The sequence below is a fragment of the Leucoraja erinacea genome, unplaced genomic scaffold (genome assembly GCF_028641065.1).
Source record: "Leucoraja erinacea ecotype New England unplaced genomic scaffold, Leri_hhj_1 Leri_277S, whole genome shotgun sequence".
NCBI lineage: Eukaryota > Metazoa > Chordata > Chondrichthyes > Rajiformes > Rajidae > Leucoraja > Leucoraja erinaceus.
The window spans coordinates 35,297-60,406 of record NW_026576178.1 but is presented as its reverse complement, the minus strand read 5'-3'; the positions used below and the strand labels follow the sequence as shown (position 1 = coordinate 60,406).

Sequence of the window (25,110 nt, the reverse complement as noted above, 5' to 3'; positions counted from 1 at the left end):
GGGGGGGGGGGGGGAGAGGGGGGGGGGGGGGGGGGGGGGAGGCGAAGGGGAGGGGGGGGGGCGGGGAGGGGGGAGAAAGGGGAGGGGGGAGGGAGGGGGAGGGGAGGGGGGAGAGATGGGGGAGGGGGAGATGGAGGGGGGAGGGGAGATTGGGGAGGGGGAGATGGAGGAGGGGGAGATGGAGGAGGGGGATGGGGGGGAGGGGAGGGGGAGATGGAGGAGGGGGAGATGGAGGAGGGGGATGGAGGAGGGGGAGATGGAGGAGGGGGAGATGGAGGAGGGGGATGGAGGAGGGGAGGGGGAGATGGAGGAGGGGGAGATGGAGGAGGGGGAGATGGAGGAGGGGGAGAGGGGGAGAGGGGGGAGGGGGAGATGGGGGAGGGGAGGGGGAGGGGGAGGGGGGGAGGGATGGATGGGGGAGGGGAGATGGAGGAGGGGGAGATGGGGGAGGGGGATGGAGGAGGGGGAGATGGAGGAGGGGGAGATGGGGGAGGGGGAGATGGAGGAGGGGGAGATGGAGGAGGGGGAGGGGAACAGAGAGAGAGGGAGAGAGGAAGAGGAAGCGATAGAGAGAGGGCGGGACGTGCAGCCGCTGAGCCAATGGGAGCGGCTGCTGGGCTGACGGACGGGCGCTGGAGCCAATCAGCGGACGGGGAGGGTGAGGGACAAGATGGCGTCTGGAGAGAGAGAGTGAGGAAGGGAGAGAGACGAAGAGAGGGAGGGAGGGAGGGATGGAGGGGAGGAATGAGGAGGTGGTGCAGGGTGAAGTTAACTCTTTCTCTTCCTCTCCCCTCCCCCTACAGTGACCCACACTCTGAGCTGGACATTCTTCGTTCAATCTATCTCGACGAGGTACAAATCGACCACGATGCAAACGGGTACGTTTCCCCTCCCCTCCCTCCTGTTGCCTTTCTCCCCAGCTCCCAACTATATAATATTAATCTCTCTGTCTTCCCCTCTTCCTTCCCTTTCCCCCCTCTCCCTCACTCCCCTCTCCAATCCCCTCTCGTCCCTAACACTGCCCTCTCACCCCCCCCCCCCCCCCCCCCTCTCTCGCCCTGTTCCACTCCCTCTCCCCTCCCCCCTCATTCCCTATCTCCCTCTCCTTCTCACCCACCTCTCCTTCCCCTTTCACCTCTGGCTCCCTACGATATAATCTGTTCATCTCTCTCACTCTCTCCCACACAGGGAGCACCCATGGGTGCTCAGTATCACCCTCCACCCGTCCACAGCTCACGTCACAGAGTCCCAGTTTGTGCGCCTCACCCTCCACCTCTGTCTAACAGAGCAGGTGAGTGTGGGATAATGTTAGTGTACTGGGTGATCGTTGGTCGGCATGGACTCAGTGGGCCGAAGGGCCTGTTTCCACACTGTATCTCTAAACTAAAGTAAACACCAGGGGCGCAGCATTAGAGTTGCTGTCTTACAGCGCCAAGAACCCAGGTTTGATCCTGACTACAGGTGCTGCCTGTACGGAGTTGGTACGTTCTCCCCGTGACCGCGTGGGTTTTCCACAGGTGCTCCAGTTTCCTCCCACACTCCAAATACATACAGGTTTACAGGTAAATTATCCCTTGGTGAGCTGAAAGGCCTGTTTCCGCGCTGTATCTGTGAAGTCTAAAGTAAAGTCTAGTTTAGAGTTACAGTGTTGAAACAGGCTCTTCCTAAAGATCTGTTATATTAACTTACAAGCGTATACCTATTTGGAGTGTGGGAGGAAACCGGAGATTCCGGAGAAAAACCCATGCAGTTCACCGGGAGAACATACAAATTTCATACAGGCAGCACCTGTACTCGGGACCAAACCCGGGACTGGCGCTATGAGGCAGCAACACTACCGCTGCACCTCTGTGTCACCCTGAGTGTGTAGGATAGTGCTCGTGTACGGGGTGATCAGTGGTCGGTGCGGACTCGGGTAGGCTGAAGGGCCTGTTTCCGTGTTGCATCTCTGAAGTCAAAAGGATCTATTAAATTAGTAAATGTATTAAAGTCTAACATAAAGTCTAGTTTAGAGAAACAGGCCCTGTGGTAAAACTTGTTAAATTAACCTACAAACCTGTACATCTTTGGAGTGTGGGAGGAAACTGGAGATCACGGAGAAAATTCACGCAGGTCACGGGGAGAACGTAAAACTCCGTACAGACAGCACCCATAGTCAGAATCATATGGGCAGCACGGTGGCGCAGCGGTAGAGTTACTGCCTTACAGTACCAGAGACCCATGTTCCATCCTGACTACGGGTGCTGTCTACGGAGTTTGTACATTCTCCCCATGAACTGCGTGGGTTTTCTCCGGGTGCTCCGGTCTCCTCCCACACTCCAAAGATGTACAGGTTTGTAGGTTAATTGGCTTTGGTAAAATTATAAATTGTCCATAGTGTACAGGGATTGCTGGTCAGTGTGGACTCGCTGAGCCGAAGGGCCTGTTTCCGCGTTGTATCTCTGAAGTCCAATGTAAGTCTAGTTTAGAGCATGGAAACAAGCTTAAAGACCTATTAAATGACTCTACAAACCTGTACGCGTTTGGAGTTTTCCCTGTCACTGTGTGGCTTTTCTCCGGGTGCTCCAGTTTCCTCCCGCACTCTATATATGTACGGGTTTGTAGGTTAATAAGCTTGTTTTGAAGGTAAAATTGTCGCTAGTGTGCGTAGGATAGTGCTAATGTACGGGGATCGCTAGTTGCTGTGGACTCGGTGGGTCGATTCCACGCTGTATAACTAAACTAAACACTAGGTGGCGCAGCAATAGAGTTGCTGTCTTACAGCCCCAGAGACCCATGTTCGATTCTGTCTATATGGAGTTTGTACGTTCTCCCTGTGACCTGTGGGGGTTTTCTCCGGGTGCTCTGCTTTCCTCCTACACACCCAATACGTGCCGGTTTGTTGGTTAATTGGCTTCGGTAAACAAAAATTATAAATTATCCCTAGTGTGCAGGATAGTGTTAATAATAATAATAATAATAATAATAATAAATTTTATTTGTTGGGCGTCTTTCAGACATCTCAAGGACACCTTACATAGATTAACAGGAATATAAACATATAATCAGAGTAAAATAAATAATAAAGACATCACAGAGACACAAACTAAAAACAGAATTCAGTCCAAAAACAGAAAATCAAAAACACAATGTACAGGGATCGCTGGTTAGCATGGGCCCGGTGGGCCGAAGGGCCTGTTTCCACGCAGTATCTCTAAAGTCTTAAGGGACCTATTAAATTAACCTACAACCCTGCACGTCTTTCGATTCAGTGAAGAAGGCGAATGGTATGTTAGCATTCATAGCAAAAGGATTTGAGTATAGGAGCAGGGAGGTTCTACTGCAGTTGTACACAGTCTTGGTGAGACCACACTTGGAGTATTGTGTACAGTTTTGGTCTCCTAATCTGAGGAAAGACATTCTTGCCATAGAGGGAGTACAGAGAAGGTTCACCAGACTGATTCCTGGGATGTCAGGACTTTCATATGAAGAAAGACTGGATAGACTCGGCTTGTACTCGCTAGAATCTAGAAGATCGAGGGGGAATCTCATAGAAACTTACAAAATTCTTAAGGGGTTGGACAGGCTACATGCAGGAAGATTGTTCCCGATGTTGGGGAAGTCCAGAACAAGGGGTCACAGTTTAAGGATAAGGGGGAAATCTTTTAGGACCGAGATGAGGAAAACATTTTTCACACAGAGAGTGGTGAATCTCTGGAATTCTCTCCCGCAGAAGGTAGTTGAGGCCAGTTCATTGGCTATATTTAAGGGAGTTGGATGTGGCCCTTGTGGCTAAAGGGATCAAGGGGTATGGAGAGAAGGCAGGTACAAGATACTGAGTTGGATGATCAGCCATGATCATATTGAATGGCGGTGCAGGCTCGAAGGGCCGAATGGCCTACTCCTGCACCTATTTTCTATGTTTCTATGTAAACCCCCGCAGGTCACGGGGAGAACGTACAAACTCCGTACAGACAGCACCCACAGTCAGGATCGAACCTGGGTCTCTGGCGCTGGGTTCGAACCTGGGTCTACAGTGCTGCTGTAGCACCATGCTGCCTCTAGTGTGTAATTTAGTTTAGTTTAGAGATACAGCACGGAAGCAGGCCCTTCGGCCCACCAATTTCGCACTGACCAGTGAGTCTGCAAACTAATACTATCCTACACACAGTAGGTTAGTAGGTTAATTTAATAGATCCTTTAAACTAAGCTAATCTATACACTAGGGGCGGTACGGTGCGCAGCAGTAGAGTTGCTGCCTCAAAGCGCCAGAGACCTGGGTTCGATCCTGACTATGGGTGCTGTCTGTACGGAGTTTGTATGCTCTCCCCGTGACTGTGCGTTTTCTCCAGGATCTCTGGTTGCTTCCCACACTCCAAAGACGTACAGGTCTGTTGGTTTATTGACCTTTTAGAATTTAGAGATACAGCGTGGAAACAGGCCTTTGGCCCACTGAGTACACACCGACCAACGATTCCCGCACAATAACTATCCTGCACACATGGAACAAGTTTACATTTATACCAAGCCAATTAACCTACAAACTTGCACGTATTTGGATTGTGGGAGGAAACGGGAGCTCCCGGAGAAAACCCACATAGGTCACAGGGAGAACGTACAAACTGTGCAGACTGCACCCATAGTCAGGATCAAACCCGGGTGTCTGGCGCTGTGAGGCAGCAACTCCATCTCTGCGCCACATTGCCGTCCTAACTCCAGACCATACTCTTATCTGCCTGCACGTGATCCATATCCCTCCATTTCCTGCACTTCCATGTGCCTATCTAAAAGCCTATCGTATCAGGCTCCACCACCACCTCTGGTAGCGCGTTCCAGACACCCAGCCCCTCTGTATAAAAATAACTTTCCCCGTACATCTCCTTTAAACAGTCCCCCTCTCACCTTAAAGCTGTGCCTTCTAGTCTGTGACATTTCCATCCTAGGTGTAAAAAGGTTCTGACTGTCTACTCTATCTACGCCTCTTAGAGAAAACAATTCAAGTTTGCCCACCTTCTCCCTGCAGCTAAGAGGTTATAGAAGTCCCTGACCGCCAGATTAAAAAACAGCTCAGACACGAACATCTGGAGTAACTCAGCGGGACAGGCAGCATCTCTGGAGAGAGGGAATGGGTGACGTTTCGGGTCGAGACCGTTCTTCAGACAAGATCAGCTTCTTTAGTTTAGTTTAGTTTAGGGCAGGGGTCTCCAAACTATGGCCCGCGGGCCTCATCCGGCCCGCCACGGAATTTTATCCGGCCTACAGCAAGCAAGCTGTTAACATGTTCCGTGCGGCAGGCTATTTAGCAGGTTCTGTGGTAGCCAAGCTTTAGAGATACAGTGCGGAAAACAGGCCCTTCGGCCCATCGTATGCACGAGCACTATCCTACACACACGGGACAAATTCAATTAACCTGCAAACGTGGAGTGGGAGGAAACCAGAGCACCCGGAGAAAACCCACGCAGGTGTCGGTGAAAACCCACCCAGTGTCGGTGTGCGGGTCTATGCCTGCATGTTTCGGTGTGTCAGTCACCGTGTGTGAGACCGTGGGAGTGTGTGGGTGTGTTAGTCTGTGTGTGTGTGTGTGTGTGTGTGTCACCGTGTCTATGTGTTTGTCAGTGTGTGTGTCTGTCACAGTGTGTATGTGTGTGTCAGTGTGTGTGTGTCACAGTGTGTATGTGTGTGTCAGTGTGTGTATGTGTGTGTGTCACAGTGTGTGTGTGTGTGTGTCACAGTGTGTATGTGTGTGTCAGTGTGTGTATGTGTGTGTGTCACAGTGTGTGTGTGTGTGTGTCACAGTGTGTATGTGTGTGTCAGTATGTGTGTGTGTCAGTGTGTGTGTGACATTTCTTTTTTCCTACAGCCTGCAAAAATGTGCCAAATATTTAACGTGGCCCTCATGCTGAAAGGTTTGGAGCCCTCTGGTTTACAGATACAGCGTGCAAACAGTGCCTTCGGCCCACCCAGTCCTTGCCGACCAGTGATCATCCGTTCACATTTGTTTAGTTTAGAAATACAGCGCGGAAACGGGCCATTCGGCCCACCAAGTCCGTGCCAACCAGCAACGTTCTCCCCATGACCTGCGTGGGTTTTCTCCCGGATACTCTGGTTTCCTCCCACACTCCAAAGACGAACAGGGTTGCAGGTTAATTGGTTTGGTCTAAATGTAAAATTGTCCTTAGTGTGCGCAGGACAGTGTTAATTGGTGGGGATCACTGGTCGGTGCCGACTCGGTGGGCCGAAGGGCCTATTTCAATAGACAATTGGTGCAGGTGTAGGCCATGCGGCCGTTCCAGCCAGCACCGCCATTCATTGTGATCACGGCTGATCATCCCCAATCAGTTCCTGCCTTCTCACCATATCCCCTGACTCCGCTATCTTTAAGAGCCCTAAATAGTTATCTCTTCTAAGTATCCAGAGAACCATCTCCACCGCCTTCTGAGGCAGAGAATTCCACAGACTAACTACTTTCTGTGAAACAAAGTGTTTCCTCGTCTCCGATCTAAATGGCTTACCCCTTATTCTTAAACTGTGGCCCCTGGTTCTGGACTCCCCCAACATCGGGAACATGTTTCCTGCCTCTAGCGTGTCCAACCCCTTAATAATCTTATATGTTTCAATAAGATGCCCTCTCATCCTTCTAAACTCCAGAGTATACATAGAAACATAGAAATTAGGTGCAGGAGTAGGCCATTCGGCCATTCGAGCCTGCACCGCCATTCAATATGATCATGGCTGATCATCCAACTCAGTATCCCGTACCTGCCTTCTCTCCATACCCCCTGATCCCCTTAGCCACAAGGGCCCACATCTAACTCAGGAATATAGCCAATGAACTGGCCTCAACTACCCTCTGTGGCAGAGAGTTCCAGAGATTCACCACTCTCTGTGTGAAAAAAAGTTCTTCTCATATCGGTTTTAAAGGATTTCCCCCTTATCCTTAAGCTGTGACCCCTTGTCCTGGACTTCCCCAACATCGGGAACAATCTTCCTGCATCTAGTCTGTCCAACCCCTTAAGAATTTTGTAAGTTTCTATAAGATCCCCTCTCAATCTCCTAAATTCTAGAGAGTATAAACCAAGTCTATCCAGTCTTTCTTCATAAGACAGTCCTGACATCCCAGGAATCAGTCTGGTGAACCGTCTCTGCACTCCCTCTATGGCAATAATGTCCTTCCTCAGATTTGGCGACCAAAACTGTACGCAATACTCCAGGTGTGGTCTCACCAAGACCCTGTACAACTGCAGTAGAACCTCTCTGCTCCTATACTCAAATCCAAATACAAACCCAACTGCTTTATTCTCTCAGCATATGACAGTCCTGCCATGCCGGGAATTAACCATGTAAACCTACGCTGCAGTCCCTCAATAGCAAGAATGCCCTTAATACTAATAATAATAAATTTTATTTATGGGCGCCTTTCAAGAGTCTCAAGGACACCTTGCAAAAATTTAGCAGGTAGAGGAAAAACATGTAAGGGGAATGAAATAAATAGTAGAGACATGACTAGTACACGAAGTAAAGACAGAATTCAATACAAAACACAATATGAGGCAATTAATGCACAGATGAAAAGGGAGGGGGACGTGGGGCTAAGGATAGGCAGAGGTGAAGAGATGGGTCTTGAGGCGGGACTGGAAGATGGTGAGGGACACGGAATTGCGGATCAGTTGGGGGAGGGAGTTCCAGAGCCTGGGAGCTGCCCTGGAGAAGGCTCTGTCCCCAAAACTGCGGAGGTTGGACTTGTGGATGGAGAGGAGACCGGCTGATGTGGATCTGAGGGACCGTGAGGGTTGGTAGGGGGAGATGAGGTCAGTGAGATATGGGGGGGGGCAGATGGTGGAGGGCTTTGTAGGTGAGGATCAGGCTTTTGTAGTTGATCCGGTGGGAGATGGGAAGCCAGTGAAGTTGTTTGAGGACTGGAGTGATGTGATGCCAGGATTTGGTGTGGGTGATGAGTCGGGCGGCTGCGTTCTGGACCAGTTGGAGTCGGTTGATGTAAGGTGGAGCTGATGCCAAAGAGAAGTGAGTTGCAGTAGTCCAGTCGGGAGGAGATGAAGGCATGGATGAGTCTTTCATTAGGGGACCAAAACTGCACACAATACTCCAGGTGTGGTCTCTCTAGGGCCCTGTACAACTGCAGAAGGACCTCTTTGCTCCTATACTGAACTCCTCTTGTTATAAAGGCCAACATGCCATTCGCTTTCCTCACTGCCTGCTGTACCTGCATGCTTACTTTCATTGACTGATGAACAAGGACCCCCAGATGCCGTTGTACTTTCCCTTTTCCCAACCTGACACCATTTAGACAGTAATCCAACACCATTTCCTGCCTAATGTTGATTTCCTTCGGTTCCTCCGTCACCCCAGTCAAGAAGATTGTTTGTGTCCTCCTTGGTGAAGACGGATCCAGAGTACCTGGTCAAATCCTCTGCCATTTCCTTGTTCCCCATCATAAATTCACCCTTTTCAGTCTTCATAGGTCCAACTTTGATCTTAACTATTTTTTTCACTTCACATACCTAAAGAAGCTTATACTATCCTCCTTTATATTCTTGCCTAGCTTCCCTTCGGACCTCATCTTTTCTCCCCGTATTGCCTTTTTAGTTATCTTCTGTTGCTCTTTAAACATTACCCAATGCTCTTGCTTCCCGCTCATCTTTGCTACATTGTACTTCTCTTTTACTTTTGTACTGTCCCTGACGTCTCTTGTCAGCCACGGTCGCCCCTTGCTCACCTTGGAATCTTTCTTCCTCTTTAGAATGAACTGATCCTGCACCTTCTGTATTTTTCCCAGAAATACTTGCCATTGTTGGTCCACTGTCATCCCTGCTAGGGTATCTTTTCAGTCAACTTTGGCCAGCTGTTCCCTCATGCCTCCATAGTCCCCTTTAGTCCCCATAGTTTCCGCGCAGTATCTCTAAACGGAACTAAATTACACATTAGAGGCGGTTCTGTATGAATGGAGTTTGTACGTTCTCCCCGTGACCTGGCTGGGTTTTATCCGGGTGCTTCCGTTTCCTCCCACATTCCAAAGGCGAAAAGGTTTGTAGGAAAATTGGCTTCAGTAAAAATTGTAAATTGTTCCCTGTGTGTAGGATAGTGCTAGTCAAGTCAAGTCGTCACATTTATTTATATAGCACATTTCAAAAACAACTCTTGTTGGCCAAAGTGCTTTATATTTGTTATAAGAATAGCACAACAAAACAAACTACATACATATATACATGTAGCCCTCACTCAGAGGACGTCAGGAAAGGCTTGGGAGTATAGATAAGTCTTTAGTCTTAACTTAAAAGAGTCGATGGAGGGGGCAGTTCTAATGGGAAAGGGGATGCTGTTCCACAGTCTAGGGGCTGCAACCGCAAAGGCGCGGTCGCCCCTGAGCTTATGCCTAGACCGTGGGATATTCAGCAACCCCAAGTCGGCTGATCTGAGGGGCCTGGAGGTGGAGTGGTGGGTGAGAAGACTTTTTATGTAGGTGGGGGCAAGCCCATTGAGGGCTTTGTAGACATGGAGGAGGATCTTGAAGTTTATACGGAACCGCACAGGGAGCCAGTGGAGAGAGGCCGGGATCGGGGTGATGTGGTCCCTTTTTCGGGTGCCCGTCAGGAGTCTCGCTGCTGCGTTTTGGACCAGTTGCAGGCGGGACAGGGAAGATTGGCTGATGCCACTGTAAAGGGAGTTGCAATAATCTAGGCGGGAGGAGATGAATGTGTGGATGATCTTTTCCAGGTCATCAAACTGGAGGAATTGTTTTATTTTAGCTATCGTCCGAAGCTGAAAGAAGCTAGCTTTTACCACGGCATTGACTTGTTTGTCAAATTTCAATGCTGAGTCAAATATCACGCCAAGGTTTTTGACGTGAGGTTTGAGTAATGGGGTAAGTCTTCCAAGACTGCCTGCTATCATTTGGATTGAGTCCGAGGGACCGAGGAGGATGACCTCAGACTTACTCTCGTTTAGGTGGAGGAAGTTCTGGGCCATCCAACACTTTATATCCTCGAGGCAGCGGGTAAGGTTAAGCAGATTAGATTGGTTTTTGGGCTTCAGGAGGAGATAGAGTTGGGTATCGTCTGCGTAGCAATGGAAGGAAATGCCGAGCCTTTCAATTACTTGGCCTAAGGGGAGCATATACAGGGAGAAGAGAATGGGGCCAAGGATGGAACCTTGTGGAACCCCTCAGCAGAGATTAGCTGGGGAGGAGAATTAGTTGCCTATGTTGGTCGAGAAACTCCTACCTTTGAGGTAGGAGATGAACCAGCTCAGGGCAGTGCCATCAATACCAACCCCGTACCGGAGACGGTCAATTAGGATGGTGTGGTCGACAGTATCAAATGCTGCACTGAGGTCAAGAAGGAGCAGACTTGCACAGACGCCGGAGTCAACGGTGAGCAGTAGGTCATTGTGTACCTTCAACAAGGCAGACTCTGTGCTATGGTGAGCCCTGAAACCTGATTGGAAAGTTTCCAGGATAGTGTTTTGGTGAAGGTAAGGTATAAGTTGACTTAAAATTACATTTTCAAGGGCTTATGAGAGGAAAGGCAGTTTAGAAATGGGTCTAATTGCTTGGCAAGGTGGGGTCGAGGTTAGGTTTTTTCAGGAGTGGCAGGACCATCGCATGCTTGAAGCAGGTAGGTACAGTGCCAGTGGCCAGAGAGCTGTTGAAGATGGCGAGGATGCTGGGACCAGCTGTTGTAATGACGTCCCTAGTGTACATGGATTGCTGGTCGGTGCGGACTCGGTGGGCCGAAGGGCCTGTTTCTGTGCTGTATCTATAAAGTCTAAAGAACTCTAAATGGAAGTCTAAATTAACCTACAAAGCTGTACGTCTTTGCAATGTGGCAGGAAACCAGAACACTCGGAGAAAACCCACGCACGCAGTCACAGGGAGAATGTACAAACTCCGTACAGACAGCACCCGTAGTCAAGATGGAAACCGGGTCTCTGGCGCTGTAAGGCAGCAACTCTACTGCTGCGCCACCGTGCCGCCCCTAGTGTATAGATTAGTTTAGTTTAAAGGATCTATTAAATTAACTTACTAAACTGTACGTCTTTGGAATGTGGGAGGAAGGAAACCGGAGCTCCCTCCTGTACAACATCTGTACCTCTTGCCCGATGGGAAAGGGGAGAAGAGGGAGTGACTGGGGTAAGACTGGTCCTTGATGATATTGCTGGGCTTGCCGAGGCAGTGTGAGGCATTGATGGAGTCAATGGAAGGGAGGTTGGTTTGTGTGTTTGTCTGGGGTCTCAAGTCCCTGCAATTTCTTGTGGGTCTCTTCCCTCCCCTCTGCTCCCCGTGCCCCTCCCCTCCCTCTCTCTTCCCCCTCTCCCTTTTCCATCTATCCCCTATCACTCTTCCCCTCCCCCTATGTCTCTTCCCCCCCCCTCTTCCTCCACTCTCTCCCTCCCCTCCCTCTCTTTCCCCTTCCAGTATCTCCCCTCCCCATCTCTCCCCCCTTCATTCTCACTCTTCCCTCTCTCTTCCGCTCCCCACTCCATCCTCCCCTTCTCCCCTCCCTCTTTTCCTCTCCTCTCCTCTCCCCTCTCTCTTCTCCTCCCCCTTTCTCCCCTCCTCTCCCTCCCCCTCCCTTTCTCCTTTCTCCCCCTCTTTATTTCTTTAGCCAGAGGGTGGTGAATCCATGGAATTCTTTGCCACAGAAGGCTGTGGAAGCCATCAACAATAGATAGATTGTGGATTAGTGCGCGTGTCAGGGGTTGTGGGGAGAAAGGTGGAGAATGGCTTTAGCAGGGAGAGATTGATCAGCCCTGATTGGATGGTGGCGTAGACTTGATGGGCCGAATGGCCTCAATCTGCTCCAAGAACATATGACCTTATGAATTACCTCTCCCAGTATCCAGATGCTGTTCCCACCATCTCTATCCGAAATTCTCGAGGACTCTCGGATGAACAGATTCAGAGGTGAGAAAAAAACGCTGCGGGACGGAGGGAGGGAGAGAGGGGGGGAGAGCAGGGAGGGAGGGACAGAGGGAGGGAGAGAGGGGGGGAGAGCAGGGAGGGAGAGAGAGAGAGGGGGGGAGAGCAGGGAGGGAGAGAGGGGGGGAGGAGAGCAAGGAGGGAGAGAGGGGGGGAGAGCAGGGAGGGAGAGGGGGGGGAGAGCAGGGAGGGAGGAGGGGGGGGGAGAGCAGGGAGGGAGAGAGAGGGGGGGGAGAGCAGGGAGGGAGAGGGGGAGGAGAGCAGGAGGGGAGGAGAGCAGGGAGGGTGGGAGAGGAGAGGGGAGGAGAAACAGGGAGGGTGGGGGAGGGAGAGGAGAGGAGAACAGGGGGAGAGAGGGGGCGGGGCGGTGAGGAGGGAGGAGGGGGGCACTGAGGGAGAGTGGTGGAGGTGGGATGGAGTGGGGGAGGTGGGATAGAGTGGGGGAGGGGGCAGGGAGGGGACGGTGAGGGAGGAGGGAGGGAGGAGGGGGCAGGGAGGGAGTGGGAGGTGGGAGGGAGTGGAGGAGGGTGGGGACGGTGAGCAGGGAAACGCTGAGGAGCACCACAGGGGGAGGGAAGGTGCTTCAAGACCTGAAATGTCTCCAGTTTCCCTCACCCCTGACTCTCAGACTGAAGAAGGGTCTCGACCTAAAACTTCACCCATTCCTTCTCTCCAGAGATGCTGACAGTTACTCCAGCAGTTTGTATCTATCCACCTTCTCCATGGATGCTATCTGACTAGTGTTGTGCCTCAGGGTTCGGTGCTGGGCCCGTTACTATTTGTCATCTACATCAATGATTTGGATGAGAACATACTGGGCAAGATTAGAAAGTTAGCTGATGGTACAAAAGTTAGTGGTTTTGCAGACAGTGAAGATGGTTGTGAACGATTGCAGCAGAATCAGGAGCGATTGTGGGCGGAGGAATGGTTGATGCACTTTAATACAGAGAAGTGTGAGGTGTGGGATTTTAGGATGTCGAACAAGGGCAGGACCTACACAGTAAATGGTAGGCCTCTGGGGAGTGTTGTAGAGCAGAGGGATCTAGGAGTACGTGCATGGTTCCATGAAGGTCGAGTTGCAGGTCGATAAGGTGGTCAAAAAGGCTTTTGGCACTTTGGCCTTCATCAGTCAGAATATTATATAGAAGTTGGGAGGGTTCCATGTTACAAGAAACATATTGTCAAGCTTGAAAAGGTTCAGAACACATTTACGAGGATGTTGCCAGGACTAGAGGGTGTGAGCTATAGGGGGAGGTTGAGTAGGCTGGGTCTCTATTCCATGGAGCGCAGCAGGATGAGGAGTGATCCTATAGAGGTGTACAAAATCATGAGAGGAATAGATTGGGTAGATGCATAGTCTCTTGCCCAGAGTAGGGGGAATCGAGGACCTGCGGACATAGATTCAAGGTGAAGGGGAAAAGATTTAATAGGAATCTGAGGGGTAACCTTTTCATACAAAGGGTGGTGGGTGTATGGAACAAGCTGCCAGAGGAGGTAGTTGAGGCTGGGACCGATCTCATTTTTTAAGAAACAGATTAGACAGGTACATGAATAGGACAGGTTTGGAGGGATATGGACCAAGCGCAGGCAAGTGGGACTAGTTTCCACACTGTATCACTCTATGACTCTATGACCCGCTGAGTTACTCCAGCACTTTGGGGGGGGTGGGGGAGAAAGGCGGGTTTCATCCAGAATTCTCTGATTTTTTTTGGCTGACTTGATTGTCATTCGATGCAGAATACAAAAGGAACTTGAGGAAGAGGCAGTGAAGAGGAGAGGAGAGCAAGTGTTGTACCAACTCATTGAGGTAGGTCAAAATCAGTGTAGGCCTATATCACAAAACGGTGCTGGTCAGGTTGCATTTGGCATGTTGTGAGCAGTTTTGGGCACCATATCTGAAGAAGGATGTGCTGGTTCTGGAGAGGTTTACCGAGAACGATCCCAGGAATGAGTGGATTAACATTTGATGAGCGTTTGACGGCACTGGGCCTATACTCACTGAAGTTTAGAAATATGAGGGGGGACCTCGTTGAAACGTACCGAATAGTGCAAGGAGTGGATGTGGAGAGAATGTTTCCACTGGTGGGAGAGTCTAGGACCAGAGGGCACAGCCTCAGAATTAAAGGACGTTCCTTGAGGAATGAGATGAGGAGGAATGTCTTTAGTCAGGGGGTAGTGAATCTGTGGAACTCTTTGCCACAGACGGCTGTGGAGGCCAAGTCGGTGGATATTTTTAAGGCAGAGATACAGTCCCTTCATAATGTTTGGGACAACGACCCATCATTTATTTATTTGCCTCTGTACTCCACAATTTGAGGTTTGTAATAGAAAAAAATCATATGTGGTTAAAGTGCACATTGTCAGATTTTATTGAAGGCAATTTTTATACATTTTGGTTTCACCATGTAGAAATTACAGCTGTGTTTATACATGGTTCCCCCCCCATTTCAGGGCACCATAATGTTTGGGACACGTGGCTTCACAGGTGTTTGTAATTACCCAGGTGTGTTTAAATGCCTTCTTATTGCAGGTATAAGAGAGCTCTCAGCACCTAGTCTCTCCTCCAGTCTTTCCATCACCTTTGGAAACTTTTATTGCTGTTTATCAACGTGATGACCAAAGTTGTGCCAATGAAAGTCTTCTTTAAGCCATTATGAGACTGAGAAACAAGATTAAAACTGTTCGAGACGTCAGACAAACCTTAGGCTTACCAAAATCAACTGTTTTGAACATCATTAAGAAGAAAGAGAGCACTGGTGAGCTTACTAATCGCAAAGGGACTGGCAGGCCAAGGAAGACCTCCACAGCTGACAGAAGAATTCCCTATAATAAAGAAAAATCCCCAAACACCTGTCCGACAGATCAGACTCCAACATTTTTCAGGAGTCAGGTGTGGATTTGTCAATGACCACTGTCCGTAGAAGACGTCATGAACAGAAATACAGAAGCTACACTGCAAGATGCAAACCACTGGTTAGCTGCAAAAATAGGATGGCCGGGTTACAGTTTGCCTAAAAGTACTTAAAAGAGCAAACACAGTTCTGGAAAAAGGTCTAGTGGACAAATGAGGTGAAGATTAACTTATATCAGAGTGATGGCAAGAGCAAAGTATAGAGGAGAGAAGGAACTGCCCAAGATCCAAAACATACCACTTCATCTGCGAAACACGGTGGTGGGGGTATGCTTGTATGGCTGCTGAAGGTTCTGGCTCACTTATCTTCATTGATGATACATCTACTGATGGTAGTAGCATAATGAGTTCTGAAGTGTATAGACACATCCCATCTGCTCAAGTTCAAACCAATGCTTCAAAGCTCATTGGCTGGCATTTCATTCTACAGCAAGACAATGATCCCAAACATTCTGCTAAAGCACCAAAGGAGTTAAAAGTTAAAAAATGGTCAATTCTTGAGTGGCCGAGTCAATCATCCGATCTGAACCCAATTGAGCATGCCTTTTATGTGCTGAAGAGAAAACTGAAGGGCACTGGCCCCAAAACAAGCATAAGCTAAAGATGGCTGCAATACAGGCCTGGCAGAGCATCACCAGAGAAGACACCCAGCAACTGGTGATGTCCATGAATCGCAGACTTCAAGCAGTCATTGCATGGAAAGGATATGCAACAAAATACTAAACATGACTACTTTCATTTACATTACATTGCTGTGTCCCAAACATTATGGTGCCCTGAAATGGAGGGACTATGTATAAACACTGCTGTCATTTCTACATGGTGAAACCAAAATGTATAAAAATGGCCTCCAGTAAAATCTGACTATGTCCACTTTAATGGGTCTTTGTCCCAAACATTATGGAGGGCACTGTAGATAGATTCTTGGTTAGTATGTCGGGGGTAATGGGGAGTAGGCGGAGAATGGGGTTAGGAGAGATAGATCAGTCATGATTGAATTGCGGAATCGATTTATTGGGCCGAACATGATCTTATGAAACAGTCAAAGGTGAGGAAGTGTACGAGGGAGAGAGGGTTCACTGATTAAGTTCACTGGATTAACATGGGTGGCGGGCGATACAGTCAAACACAAGGCTCTGGGAAGAGTGGTCACTGTCAGGCAACTGTGTACCTGCGCTGCTAGATCCCTCTGCTCCACTCCACTCTCTGATGGATCAATGGCAGTGACAGAGAGTGGGGAGAGAGGAGTCACTGAGAGAGCTGGATTAAGTCTTTATCTTTCTCTGCAGAAAGCGAAGGACATTCTCACAAACAGTAACATCCCTTTTGGACACTGTGTGATCTGTCTAAATAGTTTTCTGGTAAGAAAAGGGGACGGAGAGGGAGGGAAGGAGGGAGGAGAGGGAAAGGGAGGGTAATGGAAGGAGGGAGGAGGAGGGGGGGTGGAGTGGAGGAGAGCGGGAGGGAGAGGGAGGTAGCTGGGGGAGAGGGGTTTGGAGAGGGAATGGGAGGGAGGGGATGGAGAGGGGGTGGAGGATGTGAGTGTTTGTCCAACCATCTCTCCCCACCTCTAACATTTTGCCTCTCTCCCCCTTCTCTCCCTCCACCTCCTCCCTCCACCCCCTCCCTCCCTCCCTCTCTTCCATACGCCAGGAGAGTGAATCTTTCACACGTACACCCTGCTTCCACCACTTCCACACCTATTGCCTGGCCTCTTACCTTCGGCACGGCGACACTCACCACGAGACCACCGTGACTGGTACGCCCTCCCCCCACAAAGAGCCCCGGGCCCCCACGGTAAGATGCTTGTCGGGGGGAGGAGGGGGAGGGAGAGGGAATGTACGGTGAAAATAAAGAGGGAGGGGCTGAAAGGGGAGGGTGTAGGAGGAAGTGGGGTAGGAAGATAGGGGGAGGAAGGGAGAGGAGTTGAGGGGACTGGAGGGAGGAGGAGGAGAGAAGAAAAGGGACGGTATGGTGAAAGGTGAGGGAGGGAGAGGGCGGTGGGGTGAGAGAATGAGGAAGAGGGATGGTGTGAGAGGAGGGAGTGACAGCACTGAGAGGGATGGAGGGAGTGGGATGAGAGTGGAGAGGAATGGTGAGAGGGGAGAGTGAGGTATGGCTGAGAGGGGAGGGATGAGGTGGAGGGGAAGGAGAGAGAGAGAGGGAGGGAGGTGAGAGGGGAGGTGGGAGGGTGGGTGAGGTGGGGGTGGAGGTTTGTGGAGAAGAGTAGGTAAACCTGTGACCTGCGTGGGTTTTCTCCGGTTTCCTCCCACACTCCAAAGAGTTGGGTTTGATAAAATTGTAAATTGTCCCAGTGTGAGTAGGATAATGCTAATGTACAGGGCGATCGCTTGTTGGCATGAGCTCGGTGGGCCGAAGGGCCTGTTTCCTCGCTGTATCTCTGAGGCCTTTTAGTTTAGTTTGGTTTATTGTCACGTGTACTGAGGTACAGTGAAAAGCTGTTTTGTTCCGTGCTATCGAGTCAGCGGAAGGACAATGTGTGATTACAATCGAGCCGTTTACAGTGTATAGACACACAATCAGGACAATAATGACAAAGCATCATCAGGACAAAGTAAAGCCAGCAAAGTCCGATTAAAGATAGTCCGAGGACGTAGATAGTAGATCAGCACCGCTCTCTAGTTGCTGAGAGGCCATAGAAACATAGAAAATAGGTGCAGGAGTAGGCCATTCGGCCCATCAAGCCTGCACTGCCATTTAATATGATCATGGCTGATCATCCAAATCAATATCCCATACCTGCCTTCTCTCCATACCCCCTGAGCCCTTTAGCCACAAGGGCCACATCTAACTCCCCAAGTTGACTTCCCCAATATCGGGAATAATCTTCCTGCATCTAGCCTCTTAAGAATGTTGTAAGTTTCTATAAGATCCAGTCCAACCCCTTAAGAATTTTGTACGTTTCTATAAGATCCCCCCTCAATCTTCTAAATTCTAGCGTGTACATAAAACCATATAACCATATAACAATTACAGCACGGAAACAGGCCATCTCGGCCTTTCTAGTCCGTGCCGTACACTTATTCTCCCCTAGTCCCATCTATCTGCACTCAGACCATAACCCTCCATTTCCGTCCATATACCTATCCAATTTATTTTTAAATGATAAAATCGAACCTGCCTCCACCACTTCCACTGGAAGCTCATTCCACACCGCTACCACTCTCTGAGTAAAGAAGTTCCCCCTCATGTTACCCCTAAACTTCTGGGAAAAGCTTATCCACATCAACTCTGTCTATCCCTCTCATCATTTTAAAGACCTCTATCAAGTCCCCCCTTAACCTTCTGCGCTCCAAAGAATAAAGTCCTAACTTGTTCAACCTTTCTCTGTAACTTAGTTGCTGAAACTCAGGCAACATTCTAGTAAATCTCCGCTGTACTCTCTCTATTTTGTTGACATCCTTCCTATAATTAGGCGACCAAAATTGTACACCATACTCCAGAATTGGTCTCACCAATGCCTTGTACAATTTTAACATTACATCCCAACTTCTATACTACCATATAACCATATAACCATACAACATCCCAACTTCTATACTCAATGCTCTGATTTATAAAGGCCAGCACACCAAAAGCTTTCTTTACTACCCTATCTACATGAGATTCCACAGGGAACTGTGCACAGTTATTCCTAGATCCCGCTGTTCAACTGCTTTCCTTACCTCACTGCCATTTACCATGTACTATTTACTATTTTGATTTGTCCTGCCAAGATGTAGCACCTCACACTTATCAGCATTAAACTCCATCTGCCATCTTTCAGCCCACTCTTCCAAATGGCCTAAATCTCTCTGTAGACTTTGAAAATCGACTTCATTATCCACAACCCCACCTATTTTAGTATCATCTGCATACTTACTAATCCAATTTACCACACCATCATCCAGATCAGTGGACCGAACACGGATCCCTGTGGCACCCCACTAGTCACTGGCCTCCAACCTGACAAACAACCATCCACCATTACTCTCTGGCATCTCCCATTCAGCCACTGTTGAATCCATCTTGCTACTCCACCATTAATACCCAACAATTGAATCTTCTTAACCAACCTTCCATGAGGAACCTTGTCAAAGGCCTTACTGAAGTCCATATAGACAACATCCACTGCTTTACCCTCATCCATTTCCCGAGTAACCTCTTCAAAACATTTAAGAAGATTAGTCAAACATGACCTTCCAGGCACAAATCCATGTTGACTGTTCCTAATCAGGCCCTGTTTATCCAGGTGCTTATATATATTATCTCTAAGTATCCTTTCCATTAATTTGCCCACCACAGAAGTCAAACTAACAGGTCTATAATTGCTAGGTTTACTCTTAGAACCCTTTTTAAACAATGGGACAACATGCGCAGTACGCCAATCCTCCGGCACTATTCCCGTTTCTAATGACAATTGAAATATTTCTGTCATAGCCCCGGCTATTTCTACACTAACTTCCCTCAATGTCGTAGGAAATATCCTGTCCGGACCTGGAGACTTATCCACATTTATATTTTTCAAAAGTGTCAGTACTTCCTCTTCTTTGAATCTCATAGTTTCCATAGCTACTTGTTTTCCTTACCTCACATAATTCAATATCCTTCTCCTTGGTGAATACCAAAGAAAATTTTACAAAATCCAAACCATCCAGCCCAATTACAGAATGTGTTTCCCAGTCTATGTGTGGAAAATTGAAATCTCCCACAATCACTACCTTGTGCTTACTACTAATAACTGTGATCTCCTTACACATTTGCTCTTCCAATTCTCGCTCCCCATTAGGCAGTCTATAATACACCCCTATAAGTGTTGCTACCCCTTTCCCATTTCTCAGTTCCACCCAAATAGCCTCCCTAGACGAGCCCTCTAACCATTCTGCCAAAGCACTGCTGTAATATCTTCCCTGACAAGCAATGCAACACCTCCACCTCTTGCCCCTCCAATTCTATCACAACCGAAGCAACAAAATCCTGGAATTTTTAGTTTCCAATCACAGCCCTCCTGCAACCATGTTTCACTGATCGCCACAACATCATACTTCCAGGTGTCTATCCAGACTCTAAACTCATCCACCTTTTTTACAACGCTCCTAGCATTAAAATATGCACATTTAAGAAACCCACCCCCTCGTATTCTCTGTTTATTATCTTTTTCTTATTTTTCCCCTACATTTTGAGTCAGAGTGCTACACTTCTCTGCCTCCTGCCTCACACACTAACTACCAGCTTTCCCTATTTGAGTCCCTCCCCCCAACCATTCTAGTTTAAAGTCTCCGCAGTAGCCTTTGCAAATTTCCCCACCAGGATATTGGTCCCCCTCGGGTTCAAGTGCAACCCATCCTTTTTGTACAGGTCGCACCTTCCCCAAAGGAGGTCCCAATGATCCAGAAACTTGAATCCCTGCCCTCTGCACCAGTCCTTCAGCCACGCATTTATCCTCCACCTCGCTCCGTTCCTACTCTCACTGTCGTGTGGCACAGGCAGTATAAGCTGAGTCTATCCAGACTTCTTATGAACGCCCTGCCATCCCAGGAATCAGTCTGGTGAACCTTCTCTGTGCTCCCTCTATGGCAAGAATGTCTTTCCTCAGATTAGGACACCAAAACTGAACGCAACACTCCAGGTGTGGTCTCACCAAGACCCTGTACAACTGCAGTAGAACCTCCCCGCTCTGATACTCAAATACTTTTGCTATGAATGCTAACATACCATTCGCTTTCTTCACTGCCTGCTGCACCTGCATACCTACTTTCAATGACTGGTGTACCATGACACCCAGGTCTCGTTGCATCTCCCCTTTTCCCAATAAGCCACCATTCAGATAATAGTCTACTTTCCTGTTTTTGCCACCAAAGTGGATAACCGCACATTTATCCACATTATACTGCATCTGCCATGCATTTGCCCACTCACCCAACCTATCCACGTCACCTTGCAGCCTCCTAGCATCCTGCTCACAGCTAACACTGCTCCCCAACTTTGTGTCATCCGCAAACTTGGAGATGTTGCATTCAATTCCCTCATCCAGATCATTAATATATATTGTAAATGAGGGGGAACTTCTTTACGCAGAGAGTGGTGGCGGTGTGGAATGAGCTCCCAGTGGAAGTGGTGGAGGCAGGTTCATTGGTATCATTTAAAAATAAATTGGATAGGCATATGGATGAGAAGGGAATGGAGGGTTATGGTACGAGTGCAGGCAGGTGGGACTAAGGGGAAAAAAATTTGTTCGGCATGGACTTGTAGGGCCAAGATGGCCTGTTTCCGTGCTGTAATTGTTATATGGTTATATGGTTAAATAGCTGGGGTCCCAGCACTGAGCCTTGCTGTATCCCACTAGTCACTGCCTGCCATTCTGAAAGTGACCCGTTTACTCCTACTCTTTGCTTCCTCTCTGCCAGCCAGTTCTCTATCCACGTCAATACTGTACCCCCAATACCGTATGCTTTAAGTATGCATACTAATCTCTTATGTGGGACCTTGTCGAAAGCCTTCTGAAAGTCCAGATATAACCATATAACAATTACAGCACGGAAACAGGCCATCTTGGCCCTACAAGTCCGTGCCGAACTATTATTTTCCCTTAGTCCCACCTGCCTGCACTCATACCATAACCCTCCATTCCCTTCTCATCCATATGCCTATCCAATTTATTTTTAAATGATAACATCGAACCTGCCTCCACCACTTCCACTGGAAGCTCATTCCACACCGCTACCACTCTCTGAGTAAAGAAGTTCCCCCTCAAGTTACCCCTAAACGTCTGTCCCTTAATTCTGAAGTCATGTCCTCTTGTTTGAATCTTCCCTCTTCTCAAAGGGAAAAGCTTGTCCACATCAACTCTGTCTATCCCTCTCATCATTTTAAAGACCTCTATCAAGTCCCCCCTTAACCTTCTGCGCTCCAGAGAATAAAGACCTAACTTATTCAACCTATCTCTGTAACTTAGTTGTTGAAACCCAGGCAACATTCTAGTAAATATCCTCTGTACTCTCTCTATTTTGTTGACATCCTTCCTATAATTGGGCGACCAAAATTGTACATCATACTCCAGATTTGGTCTCACCAATGCCTTGTACAATTTTAACATTACATCCCAGCTTCTATACTCAATGCTCTGATTTATAAAGGCTAGCATACCAAAAGCTTTCTTTACCGTCAAGGAACGTCCTATTTTGATTTGTCCTGCCATGGTGTAGCACCTCACATTTATTAGCATTAAACTCCATCTGCCATCTTTCAGCCCATTCTTCCAAATGGCCTAAATCACTCTGTAGACTTTGGAAATCCTCTTCATTATCCACAACACCTATCTTGGTATCATCTGCATACTTACTAATCCAATTTACCACACCTTCGTCCAGATCATTGATGTACATGACAAACAACAAAGGACCCAACACAGATCCCTGAGGCACCCCACTAGTCACCTGGCTCCAACCCGATATAACACGTCCACTGGTTCACCCTTATCCACTCTACTAGTTACATCCTCGAAATGTTCTATAAGATTCGTCAGACTTGAGTTACCTTTCATAAATCCATGCTGACTTTGTCCAATGAATTCACCACTTTCCAAATGTGCTGCAATCCCATCTTTAATAACTAGCAGTTTCCGCATTACCGACGTTAGACTAACTGGTCTGTAATTTTCCGTTTTCTCTCTCCGTCCCTTTTTAAAAAGTGGGGTTACATTAGCTGCCCTCCAATCATCAGGAACTACTCCAGAATCTAAAGAATGTTGAAAATTTATCACTAATGCATCCACTATTTCTGCGGCTACTTCCTTCAGTACTCTGGGATGCAACTTATCTGGCCCTGAGGATTTATCGGCCTTTAATCCATTCAATTTAACTAACACCACTTCCCGGCTAACCTGGATTTCACTCAGTTCCTCCATCTCATTTAACCCCCGGTCCCTTGCTATTTCCGGTAGATTATTTATGTCTTCCTCAGTGAAGACAGAACCAAAGTAGTTATTCAATTGGTCTTCCGTGTCCTTGTTCCCCATGATCAATTCGCCTGTTTCTGACTGCAAGGGACCTATATTTGTTTTTAACGAATCTTTTCCTCTTCACATATCTATAAAACTTTTGTAGTCAGTTTTTATGTTCCCTGCCAATTTTCTTACATAATCTATTTTCCCTTTCCTAATTAAGCCCTTTGTCCTCCTCTGCTGGACTCTGAATTTCTCCCAGTCCCCTGGTAGGCTGCTTTTTCTGGCTAATTTGTATGTTTCATCTTTTGTTTTGATACTATCCCTTATTTCCCTTGTTATCCACGGATGCACTACCTTCCCTGATTTATTCTTTTGCCAAACTGGGATGAACAATTGTTGTAGTTCATCATGCAGTTTTTAAATGCCTTCCATTGCATATTCACTGTCAACCCTGCCTTGGTCACCCTGGAGCCATGTCTCCATGATCCCAACCAAATCATATTCATTAATAACTATCTGCACATTCAACTCATCCACCTTATTACGAATGCTCCTTGCATTGAGACACAAAGCCTTCAGGCTTGTTTTTACAACACTCTTATACAATTATGTTGAAAAGTGGCCCCTTTTGCTTTTTTCCCTGGATTTGTCTGCCTGCCACTTTTACTTTTCACCTTGCTACCTATTGCTTCTACCCTCATTTTACACCCCTCTGTCTCTCTGCTCTTGCACCCATCCCCCTGCCACATTAGTTTAAATCCTCCCCGACAGCACTAGCAAACACTCCGCCAAGTAATTGGTTCTATTCCAGCCCAGGTGCAGACCGTCCTGTTTGTGCTGGTCCTACCTCCCCCTGAACTAATGCCCTAGAAATTTGAATCGCTCCCCTATGCACCATTTTTCAGGACGATTTGGTTGCCTTGCCACAGTTGTGAAGAAACTGTCCCTGAATGTGGAGGTTTGCGTTTTCACATTTCTGTACCTCTTGCTTGATGGCAGAGGGGAGAAGAGGGAGTGACTGGGGTGAGATTGGCCCTTGATTATGCTGCTGGCCTTGCCGAGGCAGCGTGAGGTGTAGGTGGAGTCGATGGATGGGAGGTTGGTTTGTGCGATGGTCTGGGCTGTGATTTCTTGTGGGTCTAGGATGGAGCTGTTCCCAAACCAAACTGTGGTGCATCCCAGTAAAATGCTCCCTACGGCACCTGTGTAGAAGTTGGTGAGAGTTGTATGGGACTGGAAGGCCAGATAGATTTGTAGATCCTGGGCCTTAGTTTAGTTTATTTTGGGACAGCATGGTGGTGCAGCAGTAGAGTTGCTGCCTCACAGCACCAGAGACCCTGGATTGATCCTGTCTATGGGTGCTGTCAGTACAAAGTTTGTACCTTCTCCCCGTGACCTGTGTGGGTTTTCTCCGGGTGCTCTGGTTTCCTCCCACACTCCAAAGACGTGCAGGTTAGTAGGTTAATTGGCTTGATATAAATGTAAAATAGTCCCTAATATGTAGGATAGCGTTAATGTAGGATAGGATAGGGGATGGCTGGACACGGTGGGCTGAAGGGCCTGTATCTGTGAACTGTATATCTATATCTCTAAACTAAACTAATGTGTGAACGGGTGATTGCTGGTCGGTATGGACTCGGTGGGCCGCAGGGCCGGTTTCCGCACTGTATGTCTGGTCTCTGAAGATATTGCTTGGCCTGCTGAGTTAATCCAGCACTTTGTGTCTTTTTTCATTTTAGTTGTAACGGAGGTGCAGTGAAAAGCTTCTATGTTGCGTGATATCCAGTCAGCGGAAAGACAATGCATACATTATTACAATTAAGCCATTTACATAATGTAGGTAGATAGATATATAGGAACATAGAAAATAGGTGCAGGAGTAGGCCATTCGGCCCTTCGAGCCTGCACCGCCATTCAATATGATCATGGCTGATCATCCAACTCAGTATCCTGTACCTGCCTTCACTCCAGCCCCCCTGATCCCTTTAGCCACAAGGGCCACATCTAACTCCCTCTTAAATATAGCCAAAGAACTGGCCTCAACTACCTTCTGTGGCAGTGAGTTCCAGAGATTCACCACTCTCTGTGTGAAAAATGTTTTTCTCATCTCGGTCCTATAGGATTTCCCCTTTATCCTTAAACTGTGACCCCTTGTTCTGGACTTCCCCAACACCGGGAACAATCTTCCTGCATCTAGCCTGTCCAACCCCTACAGGATTAAGGACAAGGTAAATTCAGCAAAGTCCCATCAAAGATAGTCCGAGGGTCTCCAATGAGGGTCTCTAGTTGGTAAGAGGAAGGTTCAGTTGCCTGATAACAGCTGGGAAGAATATGTCCTTG

General features: G+C 48.1%; 1 protein-coding gene across 1 annotated transcript in view; it reads left to right on the top strand.

The window, feature by feature from the left end:
* Window positions 1–629: 629 nt before the first annotated feature.
* The window catches only part of rnf25 (ring finger protein 25), a 28,514-nt gene continuing 4,033 nt past the window's right edge, over window positions 630–25,110 (top strand). The window contains exons 1-7 of the mRNA XM_055630227.1: window positions 630–690; window positions 804–878; window positions 1,189–1,291; window positions 11,832–11,899; window positions 13,652–13,721; window positions 16,115–16,186; window positions 16,479–16,622. Of these exons, the coding sequence (XP_055486202.1) occupies window positions 671–690; window positions 804–878; window positions 1,189–1,291; window positions 11,832–11,899; window positions 13,652–13,721; window positions 16,115–16,186; window positions 16,479–16,622 (552 nt within the window). The 5' untranslated portion in view covers window positions 630–670. The remainder of the gene's footprint in view (window positions 691–803; window positions 879–1,188; window positions 1,292–11,831; window positions 11,900–13,651; window positions 13,722–16,114; window positions 16,187–16,478; window positions 16,623–25,110) is intronic.